The sequence below is a fragment of the Staurois parvus genome, unplaced genomic scaffold (genome assembly GCF_062004578.1).
Source record: "Staurois parvus isolate SC_StPar_1 unplaced genomic scaffold, SC_StPar_1.0 ptg000719l, whole genome shotgun sequence".
Taxonomy (NCBI): domain Eukaryota; kingdom Metazoa; phylum Chordata; class Amphibia; order Anura; family Ranidae; genus Staurois; species Staurois parvus.
Window position 1 is genome coordinate 3,625,796 of NW_028318515.1, and position 18,147 is coordinate 3,643,942.

Sequence of the window (18,147 nt, forward strand, 5' to 3'; positions counted from 1 at the left end):
CATTTCAATTCCAATGACAAAGTTGTCCCTTAAACAGGATGAGAGGGAAAAATCACCAAAGACAGACCACAATATATAGCGGATAAGAGGTTCCAGTCTTGCTCCACCATACTAAAGAGAAAAAAAAAATATGTATTATTGCTGTTAAAGACCGTTGATTTCAGTTTCATTTGCAACACCAAGTGGGACAGGAATGTAGGACAAAACTCAAAAAGGCAAACAAAAGCCCACTGAGGTTGTTACCCTTCCCAACCTTAACCAAAACAAGAAAAAACATTTTGGCTGGCGTTGCACTCTAACAGTGGTTGCTTGTTTGGTTGGAGATTTGTTCATGTGTAATATGGCAAGTGAAAGATTTTACTTGTTATAAAAACACTAACATTCTGTTGAACAAAGTTTTCATTTGGCCATTTTATTATTTGTATTAAAAAAAAATGCAGTGATTATGTTTAATATGTTGTCTATATATGTAACAGCATCAGTATAGTATTTGCCTTTGTGGTGTTCACATGGCAATCGTTTCATTCCCTGCCATAAGAATGTTAGATAAACGTTTAGAGGTTTACCAAGTTAAAAAAAAATGCACATAATACATTTTTATTAAGACAAAAAAGAAACCGCATTGGTCTTGTATTGGAACAATGGTGTGGTATCTATGGTAGTGAATGGCACAGAGTACAAACATGTTGCATGGGGGGAAAAAAAAAAAATGGAATACATGATCATGAAACAAGTGACAATGCAACACATTTAATGGTTAATGTGTTTTAATGTGTTAGTATATTAATAGATTACCATCAGTCATAACATAGCATTCATGCAGATGCATACAACCTTTGTTTAATCCATTTAGCGTAAAGTTTGTATGGGGGGGGGGGTAAAAGCAATTTCTTTTTTTCTGTAGTGAGTTGACAACCCAACACAATGCCTCTGATGTACTGAAATCAAGAGTATTAGTGCCATCAGCCCTTGCAGAGTTCTATACTAAAGAACACCTCCCCCTCCTGTTGTGGAGATGAGTAGAGGGAGGTGCGCTGTAGGCCAGCAGGAGAGACACCTCCACCTGTGATTCAGGGTAGCACAGACAGCTTGTCAGAGGAAAAGAAGAGGAAGCCCGGGCAAATGCGCCAATGTGCAATATGGCCACGCCAATTTGCACAAAAGTGTGCATGCACATAGGCAGGCGACATGTAATCGTGCATTCCTATGCACGAAAACGCACCGGCACACGCAGGGTGCACGAATTGCTGACACTCAGTGGCCTTTATAAGGACTGCAGCTCTGCTCAGCGATTGCTGGATTATCGTCAGCCCCTCCTATTCCCGAGTTTACTGCGGATTACCCATTACCGACCCGGCTTGATCCTGACCTTATTCCTGTCTGCTTGCATGGTGTATGACCCCGGCTTGCTCCTGACCTTGCTCCTGTCTGCTGCTGCTCTCTGTATGACCCCGGCTTGATTCTGATGTTGCTCTTGTCTGCTGTTCCATATTGATCCTGGCTCTAGCTACTGACTACTCTACCCATCCTCCAGGATCCACGTGTTCTCTGAAGAAACTCCTCCTGCAACCGGAGCACCCACAGGTTCCATCTCATCAGGCATCTCCAAGCAGCAACACCACTAGCAACTCATGCTTTGGGCACTGCACCTCCTGTTTCCACCTCCAGGGGCGCACTGCACTTAGCCGTAAGGGGAGCCCTCTCTCTATTGCAGCTTCCGGTCAGGTACGTGACACAGCTCACTAGAGGAAGTTGGGAACTTGTAGGAACAACAAGTATCTTTCTGTATTTGAGGGTTTTTTCATGAGACAAAACATTAGTACATGCACATTTACCATAAAGATTTTGTTCAATTCCACCCAGATATACAAAAAATATTGGCAAATCTCAGCTTGCAAACTTGGTGTAGAGCCTTATTCAGTAATGACCAACAGTCAAAATGAATACAGACGTTTGTAGCTATTCCTTCCTAAAGTAATAAATGTTAACTTGTAGGTTAATCTACACTCACTGGCCAATTAGGTAACACCTTGCTAGTGCCAAGAAAATATTCCCCACACCATTACATCACCACCAGCCTGAACTGTTGATACTAGAGATGGTATTCTGCGTACGTTCGTTGGTTCAAGAGGAGACCGGCAACAGTTACTCAAATAACCACTCGTTACAGTCTGCCCATTCTCCTCTGACATCAAGGCATTTTCATCCACACAACTACCACTAACTGGATATTTTCTCTTTTTTGGCCCATTCTCTGTAAACCCCAGAGATGGTTGTGTGTGAAAATCCCAGTAGATAAGCAGTTTTTGAAATACTTAACCCAGCCCACTTGGCACCAACAACCATGCCACACTCAAAATATCACTTAAATCCCCTTTCTTCCCCATTCGGATGCTCAGTTTGAACTTCACCAAGTCTAGATGACTAAATGCATTGGCAGGTTAGCAATTTGTGTTACTAAGCAAATGCACAGGTGTACCTAAATAAAGTGGCCAGTGAGTGTAAATCAAATTTTTAGTTAAGCAACATGAATATTTTTGCTACTGCAGCCCACCTAGTCCCAAGTTGTCACTACTCAAAACACGTAGCAGCCTGTTTAGACTGCTTTAATGCATTGAAAGTGGTTATGGAGTACATAGATTCCATATTTGGAAGTTTAAAGTGTATTCCCATTTTTGCTGTCAAATTTGAGAAAACCCCACTATGTGTTCCTACTCATACAGTAAACCCAGAAATTAAAATCACAAATTATTCTAAAGCTGGGTACATACTGGCTGAAAAGACTTTTGGTCACTGTGTACAGATGTCTATCTGACATAAGCTAGTCTAATAACTGGCTTTTGTCGAAGGGACATGCCAGAAAACCAGCATCTGATCAGCGCCTGCAGTCAATAGTTGCAAGTTCTGATCCGTGTATTTTGATGGGGGAGGGAGGAGTCCCCCTATCAGAATATAAAGACACAGTGGGAGGAATCGCTGCATCGACATCTGTTGTGTTGATGCAGTCAGCTGTCCAAAAAAAAATAAAAAAAATAAATTGTTCTACGTGTTTGGAACAAATCTCAAGCATACTGCATTTTCTCCAATTTCAAATTGTTCAGTTCAGCTTGCAATCTGTCCCTACTGACAATGAAGGACACACAGGCTTTTCCTCTTTGCAGAAGCCCAGCTTCTAGATCTTTGTCTGTTAAGACAGACTGTATTCAGATCTAGTACACAACTGATGAGATTTGCCATGACAACACATAGGGTTATTTAGGGTAAACATTAACGTCCAAGCCCCTCTCTTCACAGCAGAGGAAAACTTCAGATGACACGACACATTTGTTTCCGCTCTGAAGCCAGACCTTCCTATGGCCACCTGAACACCAGGTGACCGGGAACCATCAGAGCAGTCCAAGCTCCAAGGAAGGAAGGAATGAGAGACCACTGTACAATTATGTCACTACAGTCCAACTTTATTCCAAAGAGCAAACACAAGCAACACAATAGTAGTCCCTGCCCTAGGGCCACCCCCACTAATGTGTCACAGAATAGGGCTTAATCATAGAGATGCCTATATATAAAGTAGGTGTTCTCTTTGGTTGCAAAAGTGGAATTACACTTTAAGCCGTATATTCACATTACACTTTGGAAGTGAACATCACAAAAGGTAAATTCGTAGTGTTCCCACAGCAAGGCCTACTAACCACTTCCAAGTTGTCTTCTGTATAGGTCAACATCTCACCTAAGATGTTTTAGCATGACAGCTGGCTTTATAAAGCAGATGTCGCTGTAGAACAATAAAGTAGAAATCCAGTATTTTAAATCTCTATGGACTCCATGTCTTATGGATGTATGCAACCATGGAGGTACAGCTTTAGGCCCTCCCAAAACCGATAGCCAGATTCCTATAGTGAGTGAACTTTCATGATCCCGATTATGTCAAGAGCCCCCTGGTGCATTAACTATAGGAATATGCTTCAAGTTAACCCACCATCTAGGTTATCGCAAGGCCCACTTCAACTCTTATGTCAAAGCCCAAAAGATTGCTGTTAATGCGTGACATTTTTCACCTCTCATTAGTAAATAGGCATTCGAATTAGATACTCATTTGTTTTGAATTATGGGCCTGTACCCCTATTTGCCATTCAACTGTTTCAGACAGTACTGTACAGTATCCATGCATTGGGTCAGTAGTAAATTCTAAAGGCATGCAAAAACCTAGAATTAAAAATAATTAGTAGTGGATGCCTTTTCCTACTAGCATCTCCATTGATTACCATTAAAAAATAGCTTATACATAAAATATTTTAGAAAGTTATTTCAATTGTGTAATAAAACCATCCCAATGTACATAATATATATATATATATATAAAAAAAAGTTTCTCCTTTTTATATTTTTACCTTGTACGCACCTATAATTTTGCTTCCAGTAGTACTGCTCCATTAGAAGAAGTCAACTTTTCTGTTTGGGCTTTACTGATCTCATGATTTTCATCAAACTTTTTATTACTACTCCAAAATAAGATGACCTTTTCCTAAAAAATAATTACGCTGGTTCATCATTTCAAATGAAGGGTAAAAGAAACAAACTGTAAAAAACACTTTTTTTAAAAAAAGGAACCTCATCTCTGCCAGAAATGGAGTTAAAATACGGTTCTGAATTCTATAATTTAATTAAAATTAATATATATATTTTTTAAAAAAAAAACACATTCACATTATATGCCAGTTTTTAAAGCTTGGCATTGGCCAACGGAGGTGTGAAAGAGGTCAGCATTTTGCGATGTTGAACATAGCAAAAAAAGGGCTATAAACTGCCTCCAAAACAAAAATTATACAAAATTTAGGAAAAAAAAAAAAGTTTGGGTGTTTAGCAAACTGCTGTTACCAAAAAAGCTAGCATCAATACAAAGCTCTCAACAGCTGGCCTGTATACATGAGTATACCCTTGTGCATTTTACTTACCAAAACAAGATGTAAATTTGTATTTATGTGCCAATGAGAACAGTATTAAAATCTGCTATAAATTAGATAGATATCCATCTAGTTAAAGTGAATCCAAAACAAAAGCCCCCTTGTCCATGTCTTATTGGTGAGATTTCTGTTCACTTTCTGTCCTGTAGACACAACAGGAAACCTTTACTTTTAAGTTTTTCCTCCACTTTAGAAGAAGAAGAGGGCACACCAGTTTGTGCCGACATCTTCCACTACACACAAAAAGCAACTAAACTCTACTGGGATTTTTACAAACATGTTACAACTTTTCATAAAATCATATTTTTAGCAGAATAACCCATAAAAAGGATACTCATACTAAACTCGGGGAAAGCAATTATGTTATCATGTGTAGCTTTAAAAGGGGATCCCCAATACATTAAGTAAGCGCTGATATTACACCAATTTCATAATGGATGTCTAACACAAGCTGTTCCTGTGGGCTCTTGTTGGACAAGACCACTTGTCAGCTGGTGGTGGGGTATAAGGGGTCTTCCTGCACCTTATTTTCAAACATGTGGCCGATTTATTTGTATGGTTTGTAGTACACATTATATATTCAACCCACCAATCCCTGAAGAGCAACTGAAATGCTGTGACAACAGATTAGCTATCCCTGGTATCATCTGATTGAAACATATCAAGGTATAATGGCTAACAATAAAATTATGATTTTATGAACAAAGTGGTAACATATATGTTTCCTGTAAAGTACCAGTGGAATTCAGTTGCTTTTTGTTTTGAAAGCGAGGGAAATGCCCCCTTAGACAGTTGTCACTAGAACAAATGTTCCCATTGTGAGATTTCCCTTCTATTCCTGTTTTGGTAACAACTAAAATTTGGGGTGTTCCCCTTATTTTCAGTCCCAATGAGATAATAGAACACCTGCTGTTAAATCAATACATTTATTGTGGTGACTAACCCTTTATCACTGTCCAAAAAAAAAAAAAAAAAAAAAATTGATTTAGATACACTTTAAGAGATTACTGCACTATTCCATTGCATTTATGTGCACACGTGAGAACAATAACTGAATTTGCTTCTTAAGTAGATCATGCCTACTCATCTTTGCAGTTTACAATACACATGACTACTAATACTTTTGGACCTACTTCATTTTAGGCTTTTCCCATAGTGGGCGGTCTACTAACTTAACAGTTTTAGAGTGTTCTTTGTGTCTCACTTACAAAGAAGACCACAGAAAAAGACTAATTTGTTAATTGTACCAGACACGGTGATAAAAAGGTATCTGTTCTAAAATGTAGGTACTTACAAGAGCTGGTACTAGGCAGCATTCGAAAACAACTCTACAACATTGGAATGAGGGAACCAAAATGCTATCAATACATACATACATACAATAGGATTTTGTTTACTAGGATTTTGTTCAAATGAATAATCAGAAATTAAATTATATTTAAACTATAATCTATGCAATTGCCTTGTGTAAAGGAATAGATCAACTGCAATGCATCTAGAACAACATTAGTAAATTTAGTAAACTGGTTGAAAATTTTCATTCTGTGCTGTGCAAGAAATGTAAATCAAGCATGAAGTACACAAAGGTCAGCCTTCTTTGCACATAGAATAGTAACACCATCAAGAACACAACATACATACGAGCAAGACAACACAGCTATACAGTGATTAGAACAATAGAAAATGAAGAATGATGTGATGTGTGACAGAAACGTTACATACAACAGCTCATTGAAACAAACTCATCTAATATAAATAGATCAGTTTTTACAAAGTGAAAACACTTTATTGTATAAGTGTCTTTAAAAAACCCATTTAGTAAAAATCTGATTAATATCTAAGACAAGTTATTTTTACCAGTTTGTATTCTATAAAATGACTATTTAGAGAGTGTAATGGACCCAAATCGGGACAGGGGCTTTTTGAGGGGAATGCAGGCTAGCCTCTTGCCTACTGACCATGGCCCTGGCATCTGAGGGGGATCCATTCTTTGCTGTGTGCCTTGGGGACCTTTGGAGTAGTTTACGTCACATTCAAGTTCATGTGACCCCGAAACACACAGAGACCCCAAATTTGTATCCTGGTCCTCCAGTTCTCAGTCTGAGTCTATGAAGGGGGGGTTGAAGAAGTCAATGCTGGTTTGGGCACAGAGACACTAAGCAGATGTTGATATAATCAGCGCAAAAGCAAACCTGATGCCAAGGACTCTTTCTCTAATCCGTTAAGTGTATACTGTCTTTCAACCACAGTGTGCCTCCTAGGTGTGCATTCCCATTGTTAATTGAGTCACATATTGTTTGCCTGTCTGCTAGTCCTCCTGGAGATGTGATTAGTATGTTCACATCACCTTGTTACCAAATTATTATGGGATGTTCGAAAAATGACACCAAGATATAGCGTGCCCTAAGACTCAAAATCTTAATATACGAGATGCCTTTTTCCACTGAAAAGGGTTCTTTCATTCCACTGAGGCGGTCAGGCTTTTCACGTCAGTGCTTGCTATCTTGGATTGCCATACTAAGTGTTTCCAAGCTGATACCCCGCAGGATTTTTGGTGAAGTAACAAGATCAAGGAATTGCCAGACAGATATTCCTTGTCCTAAGGAGGACAACATCTCCCCCAGTTCCATCTCTCCCATTTCTGACCGGGCTGTTGTGAGCAGCTTCTGCAGAAGACATCCTCCCCACTCTGTGCAGTGAGGGTGCGTCATCATTGTGAAGGTTCTGGGCTCCAAGACTTGAGACAAAAGAATGGATCTGCTAGAGGATGCCTCAGTGGAATGAAAGAACCCTTTTCAGTGGAAAAAGGCATCTCATATTAAGATTTTGAGTCGTGGGGCAAGCTATATCCTGGTGTCGTTTTTGGAACATCATTTAAATAAGTGATCTGTGACCTTTAGGGGTCGAATGTTGGAGGTAAGGAGGCACTCTGGATTTTTTGGATTTATTCACTGGAGTGCCACCTTGATCTGAGCACTATTTGGATGAAGAAGCACTTAGAGTGATAGCATGATTTTTACACATGATTATACTATAATGTGAAGAAATAATATATGTATATTGATTGTTATTTAAACACTTGGCACTTTCTGAAATGATTCACTGTGATTTTATTTCTATTTATGTAATTTAGCACTTGGTCACTTTTTATTCAGTTGTGTGTGCACATGTATAACCAGTTTTAGCCACTTGGGGGCAGACTGGTTTTATATTAATTATTAAGCACTAGTCACTTTTGTCTTTATATTTTATATATGTGTATAATATCTTGGTTTTGTACATAGCACTATTACAGCAGAGCGCTTCATCCAACATTTGACATTTTATCTTGTTTGTCCCATGGTATAGGGTGTAGATGTTAGCGGCTAGCTCTATTTAGGCAGTCTGTGGAGCGCAGGAGAATACTTATACTGTTCATTATGGGATGTTTCTGTGTTTAGGTTTATGTTAATGTGTAAGATTTGTTTTATTGTTCATGTGGAGACTACCCCTATTCCTGAAGTGTATAAAAATCTGTATTTCTGTTCAACAGTTACAGTTCTGAACCTAAGCGAGTGTTGCCTAGTCTTGGGTGCGATGCCCAGCTAGAATACATTGGTCCTGTGTCCCAGGAAGGTAGCAGTTCTGACAGAATCACCCAATCTGTGTGACAGATCGTCTGTCACATTTGGTGGCAGCAGTGAGATGCACTTCCTCCCTACAGGCAGTCCAAACCACCACTGGGACCCAGTGTCGGGTGATATTTTAGAAATGTTTCAGGAGCCAGTCGCCAGTTCCAGTGGCGAATACAAGAGATTATTGCCCAGTATGGAGAGCCTGGACATGCTTGAATTGAGAAACGTGATCAGCCAGAAGATCTGGATGGAGGCTCTCCCAAAGTGAGAAAGACTATTATGGAAAGATTCTCCCTACATCCCTGGATATGTACTGACTGCAGTTAAACTTGCATACACCTTTCCTTGGAGAGCATCCTCGGGAGGAATGGATGATAGAGCTGTATACGCTGGTCCAGACAGAAATGGTGCTGGATGATCGTTATCGGGCGCTGCAATGGTATGCTATTCAAGTTTGTCTGTCACTAAAGAACAGCAATCCCCTAGAAGGCTAGGACTATTGAGGCCCAGGATTTATATTTGATATGCTTCAGGATCCACATTTTGTTAGTGCAGCAGAGTAAAGATGGGAGGACATCTGAGATTTTAGGGAGTTGGAACTTCCCAGTGAGCTTGGATTTTATAGTTGCACAAGAATGGGAGCTGGAAAAAAAAAAAAAATATGAAAAAAAGGACTGATGAGGCTCAACAGTATGCCCCAGCACCCAAGGATGTTATGGATTATGAGTTACCCAACGAAGTGTTGGCACTGCACCCAAGTGCCACCAGCTCGTGCCTTGAATTTTCAGCAATTCTAGAGACTGGGGATTCAACAGACTTTTCTGCTGAGGAACAACCACCCAGTGAGCTTTCAGCAGAAGAGCGGGCATCAAGGCGGAACGCTGCTGACCTCTGCCTATAACAATCAGTGGCCCTGAAAGATTTGTGTAAGGCCACCGAATTTTCATTTAGTTTCCCAGTGGAAGAGCTGGCATCAGGGTGGAGTACCGCCAGGGTGGGCAGTCCTTCTCCCCAACAGGGGATACACTGGAAATCCTAGCTCCAGCTGAAGTGATGGCTGTGGGCAGAGACGAGCGGTACTCTGCCTCAATGAGTCCCAGCAGAAGCGCTGGCAACAGAAAAGGGGGTCCAAGAGCCCTTCCCCACACTGGTTCCAGGGAGGGGAGGTGGTCGTCCTCCCTCCCCAGCAGCAGATCCACAGACCAGGAGAGGAGGTGGTCATCTTCCTGCCCAAACAGTGAACCAGCACGGAGGAAGCGGTTTTCCCTCCCCAGTGGCAGTGTCGGGAGCGCAGGAAGTAGTCCTCACTCCACAGCGGGAGTCTGGGAGATGAAGCAGCTGGCTCACCCACCCAGCGGCAGTTCAAGGACCAGGGAGGGGAGGCAGACATCCTCCCTCCCCAGCGGCAAGTCCACAGTCAAGGAGAGGAGGTGGTCATCCTCCCTTCCCAACAGTCAGCCAGAGTGGAGGATGTGGGGTCCCCAGCTGAAGCGCTGGCAACAGGGCAGAGCATCACTGGCCTCTGTCCAGCACCTACCATGTCTTCACGGCTTCAGGGAGTTGAGGCACTCTGCTCCTCTCTCCAGCAACAGACTGAGCCCCAGAACAGTAAAGACCTCCCAGCTGAAGCGCTGGCAGCCAGACAGAGGGATCACAACCTCTGCCGCTCAACTCTTCCCTGCGGCCAAGAATGGAGATTGCATAGACTCTAGGTTCATTCTGCCCAACTAGCACATGTCCAGACCAGGTGGAGGTCTGGGACTTAGCTAGTTGACTTGAGGTGGGAAAAATGTGACGGACCCAACCAGGACAGGAGTTTTTGGAGGGGACTGCAGGCTAGCCTCTTGCCTATTGACCATGGCCCTGGCATCTGAGAGGGTTCCATTCTTTGGTTTGTGCCTGGGAGGGGGGGGGGGGGGGGGGGAGAACCCTATAAGAAAAAAAATCTGTATTTCTATTCAATAAACAGTTTCAGTTCTGCATCTAAGCTAGCGTCACCTGAGTCTTGGGTGCAATGCCTAGCTATAATACCTTTGTCCTGTGTCCTAGCAGTTCTTGGACGGAATCACCTAATCAGAATGACAGCTGATCCATCACAGACAGGCTACAATTTAGTACTATTAGAACACAGCATTTAAAGGTCTGACAAATAGGAGAACAAAAACAGACTACCATCTGCTGAAAGTTTGGAAATGTGTTTTTTTGCAGCTGGTGTTCGGAATTTCTAGCCATGTATCCACACTTCGTAGCCCCTAAAGACCAAAAAATGTTTCATGGTTTAATGTCTTAAGGAAAAGTACCCTTCTAGTCTAGTATCTACCAAATATACACCAGGTAGGGGTGTGTGTGTAAATATATTTATTCCTGTATTCCCATCACCTTCCGTCTCCCTGTCACTGGATTTTGCAACAGAGGCAAAAATCACAATTACATCAGGGAAGATTCAGATCTGTGAGGATATTACTGCCTTCTGTACTGGCACAGTGGAGATTTCCCTACACTTCCTGAGTGTGGATGACACCTTGCATGTCAGGGTGTAAAAGGGTGTCACCAGAATAGGAACCTACAGCAAATTTCTTTAGCTTGACAAAGAAGGCAATGAAACCTTGCAGGCGTACTAACCATTCCTCATTATTAAAAGACTGAAAATGGTAATTAGCCTTTCTAAACTATTTACAATTAAACGATTTTACAATTTGGCACAGCTCTTTGTTTATTGCATTTCTCTTTCTTTGAGTTCTGCCATATGCTCATAGATTGGAAACCTACATAAAAAATGTCATATAATAAACAATTGATTGCAAGGTTATAATTGAGAGAGAGGTTATCAGAATTTCCTACCTGATTAACAAATGGAATAACAGCAGCTACGAGAATAAAACAGAGTCCCAAGGCAATGAGGATGTACTGCAGATATTCCATGACTATAGGGAGAACAATCAGGGTGTTGTAGTAGGTATTATACACAGAACCATCAATATACCCGCTCTGCAAGGGAGAGGAAGCAAAATACATCAAATTAATTTCATAGTATATAAAAAAATATAGGCTACTAGGCAGTGTTTGGAGGAACACATTAGTATGGACAATAGTGTCCAAAACTAGGTTTCTGCATTGGGTTTTAATATAAAATGTTTCTAGCTTAACCTAAACTCCAAAAGAGTTGGGACGCTACATAAAAACAGAATGCAATGATTTGCAAAGCTCAGACCCATATTTTATGCACAATAGAAACACATATCAAAATGTTTTGAGAGAAGGCCTTACATATTTCAGCAGAACAACGAAACCGCATACTGCATCTATGATAACAGCATGACTTTGTAGTAGAGTCCTGGTGTTTAAAAAAAAAAAAAAAAAAACACACATTATCCACTGAAAGACAAAATTACATATACATGTACGTATGTGATTTGGAGTTAAGTGACGCACATGTACGTCATTTGATTTTCAGTGGTTGTACCAAAATGATGACTGAAGCTACATGCATCATCCCGGTATTGGTTTTTTTTTCAAGCTGGCATCCAGCTTTTAACTCATCCTAGCTGCTGCATGGCTTTTACAGGTGGCAGGAGGGGCCAGACTCCTCTAACTGTAAAATGGTAACCTGTAAAGGTTTTTAAAGCATCACCTGTGGTGACGTAGTTTGTCGCCATTCCATGAGCTTGAGAGGTTAGATATCCATTTACTCTGTGTAACACCATCTTTTTTAAAATTACCAAAAATTGGGTATTGTGTTTGGGGAAAAATGCACTTTAAGGAATTTTAGTGCACACAAAGCATTTGCCTTCGAAAAACCGCTAAGCAAAAACAGTGAGAACACACACCACACGTGTATATATGGGAGTCCCACTCGTGATCAGTGAATTCAAGCGTGATACCATGATAAGGTTTCCATCTTAGCATTAAGTCCATCCATGAAATTTCCTTGCTACCAAAATATTCCACGGTCATCTGTTCGTGGTATTATAACAAAGTGGAAGCAACTGGGAACAGCAACTCAGCCACAAAGTGGTAGGCCACGTAAAATGACAAGAGTGGGATCAGCGCATGCTGAAGTGCACAGTGCGCAACCTTTCATCACTAAGTGCAATGCAAGGTGTCGAATGCAGTGGTGTAAAGCACGCTGCCACTGGACGCTAGAGTAATGGAGGCGTGTTCTCTGGAGTGACTAATCACGCTTCTCTGTCTAGCAATCCGACAGACGTGTCTGGGTTTGGAGGTCGCCAGGAGAACAGTCCTTGCCTGACTGCATTGTACCTAGTGTAAAGTTTGGTGAAGTGGAGATTAGGATGTGGGTTTGTTTTTCAGGGGTTGGGATGGGCTTGGCCCCTTGGTATGCTGACGCCTTAAGAGCTCTCTTCACTGGAACCAAGACATTTTGGACAAATTCATGCTCCTAAATTTGTGGGAACAGTTTGGGGATGGCCCCTACCTTTTCCAACAGGATTGCGCACCAGTGCACAATGCAAGGTCCATAAAGACATGGATGAGCGAATTTGTGGTGGAGGAACTTGACTGGCCTACACAGAGTCCTGACCTCAACCTTTTGGGAACACCTTTGTGATTAATTAGAGCGCAGACTGTAAGCTAGGCCTTCTCATCTGACATCAGTGCCTGACCTCAGAAATGCAGTTCGGGAAGAATGGTCAAACATTCCCATAGACACTCGTAAACCTTGTGCACAGCCTTCCCAGAAGAGTTGAAGCTGTTGGAGCTGCAAAGGGTGGGCCAACTAAATATTGAACCCTACAGACCAAGGCTGGAATGCCATTAAAAGTTAATGTGCATGTAAAGACAGGTATCCCAATACTTTGGGCAATATAGTGTATACAGTGGGGAAAATTATTACCGTATTTTTCGCTCCCAAAAAAAAAGGGGAAAATGTCAGTGCGTCTTATGGAGCAGCCGGTCCGGTATTCCTGCAGCATCAGAATACCGAGCTGTCCGCTCAACTCTTCTCTGCAGCAAAACCTTACCTGTTCCTCAGTCCAGCACTGTACAGTTTTCCGGCGCCGGCATCTTTAATGTGGGCACCCGCCTGTGACAGCCGTGTGCCCACTGCACGTGCGCGAAAAGCGCTGCGCTTTGTGAATGGTCCGGCATCTTCTGGAACCTGTCATGTGTCCCAGAAGACACCAGACCATTCACAAAGTGCAGCGCTTCTCGCGCATGCGCAGTGGACATCCGGCTGTCACAGCCGGGTGCCCACACTAAAAGGAAGGACAATTCCGCGGAAGTGGGAAAAATACGGTATTTGATCCTCTGAAGATTTTGAAGGTTTGCCCACTTACAAAGAAATGAAGTGTATCATTTAAAATACACCTATAAGAAAAATGATAGAATATCAACCAAAAATCCCCCCCGACACGATACAAATGTCATAAATGGAGTTGAAGTTCAGTGGATAAATTAAGTATTTGATCGCCAAGCACAACATGACTTTTTGCTTGCCAAAAAGGGTTTCTCCAATACGGAGACAAGACATTTCTTGAAGAGTAGACCAAAATCCCTCGAGATGTGTGCAAATCTGGTAAGCAACTATCTTTTCTAAATCCTTAATGTTTCTTGGCTGTCGCTTGGCAACTCGACGTTTCAGCTCCCTCCATAAATTTTATATAAGATTAAGGTCTGGAGACTAGCTAGGCCTCTGATGATGAACTTAATGTACTTCTTCTTGAGCCACTCCTTTGTTGCCTTGGTGGTATTTTTTTGGGTCATTGTCATCCACAACTCATCATCAGTGTTCTGGCTGAGGGAAGAAGGTACTCATCCAAGATTTTACAATAGTTGGCGCTGTCCACGGACCCCTCAATGCGGTAAAGTTGGCCTGTACCTTTAGCAGAGAAACAGCCCCAAAGAATAAGGTTTCCACCTCTGTGCTTGACTGACAGGATGGTGTTCTTACAGTCACAGTCAGCATTTTCCTTCCCCCCCCAAACACAGCGAGTCAAGGTAATGCCAAAAAGCTCAATTTTGCTGTCATCTGACCACAGCACTTTCTCCCAATCCTTCTCTGAATCATTTAGATGTTCATTGTCAAACCTCAGATGGGCTTGTACACGTCTTCTTGAACAGGGAGACCTTGTGGGCGCTGCAGGATTTTAATCCATGGCATCATATTGTGTTACCAATGATTTGTTTGGCGACTGTGAACCCAACTGCCTTGAGATCATTCACAAGCTTCTCCCATGTAGTTCTGGGCTGATCCCTCACGTCTCATGATCATCCTTACCCCAGGAGGTAAAATCTTGCATGGCGCTCCAGACTGAGGGCGATTGGTTATTTTGTATTTCTTCCATTTGTGAACAAATCGCTCCAACAGCTGTCTCCTGCTCACCAAGCTTCCTGCCGATAGTCTTGTAGCCCATTCCAGCCTTGTGCAGGTCTACAATCTTGTCCCTTTGACAGCTCCTTGGTCTTGCCCATGATGGAATGGGCATTTGAATGGAAGAAAGATTCTGTGGACATGTGTCTTATACACATACCAAGGTGTCATTAGGAGCATCTTAAAATTAACAGGACTAAACTGTGTACCGCATGAGCATATAGCCAGTCTGTGGGAGCCAGAATTATTGTTGGTTAGTAGAGGACCAAATACTTATTTTACTCACTAAACAGCAACTCAGTTTATAACATTTGTATCATGTGTTTTTTCTGGATTTTTGGTTAAATATTCTGATCATTTAAAATACACCTATGATACAAAGAAATGTAGGGTCTATGATTTTTAAGTGGGCCAACTTACAAAATCTGCAGGGGATCAAATAATTATTTTCTCCACTTCATATTATTTGTGGGTTCTGAATAATTTTCTAGCAAACAAATACTGATGTGTAGGTGGATGCAGCATTGATGCGCTGTCCTGTTGGGCTGTCCTGTGAAGGGGTTAGCTGCTGGCTCAGGCTCTCAGCAGATCGCAGAGAGGCTGAACTAGTTGCCAGTCCAGGCTGCTGGGTGGATCCCGACCATATGGTCGGGATCTTTCCAGAGCCAGCTCTGTGTCATCAGCCGACAGCAGATATTAGCCTGCAGTTGGCTGAAAACAGGTCACAGGAGTGCAGAACGGATTGCACATCTGATCTATAGAAGTACAGCCCAAGAAAAAAAAAAAAAAAAAACGCATTGACTATACTGCTTTACCTGGCCTGCCTGCAGTCCAGACCTTTCACCAATTGAAAACATTTTGCAGCTCTTGACAAAAAAAAAAAATACAAGACCCAAGACTGCTGAGCAGTTAAAATTCTATATATAAATCAGGCAAAAATAGAACATTCGTCTCCAAAAACTCCAGAAACTTGTCTCCTCAGTTCCCAGGCATTTACAGAGTAGTTAGAAGAGAGAAAGCTACACCGTAGTAAACATGGCCCTGTCCCAACTTTGAGACATGTTGCTGCCATCAGTATCAAAATTACCTTATTTTTATATTTTAAAATTATACATTTTCTCAGTTTAAACATTTGATTGGTTTTCTATTGTAAATAAGATTGGTTTATGAAACTTGCAAATCATTGCATTCTGTTTTTATGTAGATTTTTTTGGATTTGAGGTTGTACATGTTATCACGGGTTACATGGCGTAAGAATGCTGAACGCTAAAGATTAGGTTAAATTAAATCTACATTCCTGTAGAAACTGAAAATTGAGATCTCCACCAGGCAACTACTGCTTAAAACTGCATTTCTGCTGGTAGTCTGTGTGATCTGGGAAATTCAGCTCAGTGGTGGAAGCATGTATAAATGAGAACCATGCCAGTCTGAACTTTTATTTATTTATTTACACAAAATGAAAGTAGACTGGCAAACCCTAAAGAAAAGTGAAGCCCCTTTTTTCTATACTCACCAGATGTGACTGTGCTAGGCCTGCCACAATGTATTTCAGCACCATTAGTTTTAAAACATTGTGAATATGTAGGACATGCACTCCCTGTCATTATCACTGCAGACACTTTACTGTCTTTGTTATGGGAAGACATGAGTGTAAAACAAAAAGTGACTGGAAGCAGTTTATTTAGTTTGGTTGTTTTTGGCATGGAAGTTGCTTGCATGCAATGAGATTTTTGGCTTCTAGTGAAGTCTTTTTTTGTAATACATTAAAGGACACACAAGTATTTAGAGATCTATATTTTTTGCTACTATCCAGTATAGGCAGCAGCATAACCATATGTACATGAAACCCCATCTTGTGCACCATATTATAAAATTAAGAAAAATGGGGTTTTTAACAGGAGAGTATTCATGTACATTGGGTTATGTTGCTACATTCAGCACACTAGCAAACTCTGCATGACACAAGATGAGTTTTCAGGTGCAATGTACAAGAAAACTTGCCACATGTATTTTACGTGTAGCTAGACTAGATACTCTCTTAACGGTTAACCTGAAATGTAACCTCCAACACTTTACAATAATGCAGATTGGATGCAAACTGGCACTGTTTGAATCGCATTCAAAATCAGCATGACATGTGAAAAAAAACATTGCTTCCTATGGTGCCTGCTCACATCTCCGGTGCACTGGCGGTTCGGATTCAGTGAGGTTTGAAAAAAAAAAAAAGAAAAAAAAAAAAGTCATGTACAATTTCTCAGCAGTGTGGTCCGGTTCAGGTTCAGATTACAGGCTATTGACTTTTACGGGGACAGTTTATAAACCGCACATGTGTGAACAGGATAATCCTGATAGCTAATCCTGTCCTGAACCTGACATGAACCAATGAACAACTACCGTATCAATTAGCTGTGAAACCTGAGCTTCAATCCACACAGCACATGTGTGAATCAGCTCTAAAGTTATCCCTACAAAGAAGAATACAAGACCATGTTGCACATGGCATTCTATATTACATACCCAGATATAAAAACTCAGTTCTCCCCATTGCACTATGGATACTTGCTGCAGTGTGAATAAAGTAATTTAACCCCACAGAATTGGAGATTTATTCATTTCCCTATACGCTACAAAGCAAAGCACAGGGGCCAGAAGCCTGCAAGGCAGATTTAGAGCAGCAGGGAGACCAGGGTTTTTAAAGTCGATAATCTACTGAAGTATGACAAAGGCATGAATGTATACATAATAAACTCCCCTACTTCATAAATAGTATATTCCTAGAGTACTTGCTTAACCACATCCCAAACTGTAAACTGAACTAGCCACAAGGCAATCCCTAGCCCACCCAAAATCACAAGTGGTATCTTCCCTACATTTTTTTTACTATGGACCACTATATTTATATATTAAAGTAAAACTGAATGACTTTATCACCGTCCATTCACAAAAGTGCAATGGATGGCTCCCTAAAGTACCTATTTTACTTGCTACTGTTTTAAAATTAGCACCTCAAATCTTTCAAATTGTCTACTGATAAGCCTTTTCATTTAAAAGTAGAAGTCCACTTTGTAAGTTGTACCTACAGGTAAGCCTATAGCCTGTAGGCTTACCTGCAGGTACAGTGAATATCTCCTACACTTGAACAGTTTAGGACAGTGGTTCTCAATCTGTGGGTCACGACCCCTTTGGGGGTCGAACGACCCTTTCACAAGGGTCGCCTAAGACCATCAGAAAACACATATTTCCG

General features: G+C 41.3%; 1 protein-coding gene across 3 annotated transcripts in view; it reads right to left on the reverse strand.

Moving 5' to 3' along the window:
* Nucleotides 1-18,147, reverse strand: part of SCARB1 (scavenger receptor class B member 1) — a 140,515-nt gene that overhangs the window by 3,224 nt on the left and 119,144 nt on the right. Inside the window, exons 11-12 of one of the 3 annotated variants that reach the window (XM_089653708.1) lie at nt 11,417-11,563; nt 4,400-4,522 (exon numbers count right to left, since the gene is read on the reverse strand). In XM_089653708.1, the coding sequence (XP_089509834.1) occupies nt 4,400-4,522; nt 11,417-11,563 (270 nt within the window). Of the gene's footprint in view, nt 1-4,388; nt 4,523-11,416; nt 11,564-18,147 lie in introns of all 3 variants that reach the window. The other 2 variants (XM_089653709.1, XM_089653710.1) reach the window with 2 other exon arrangements.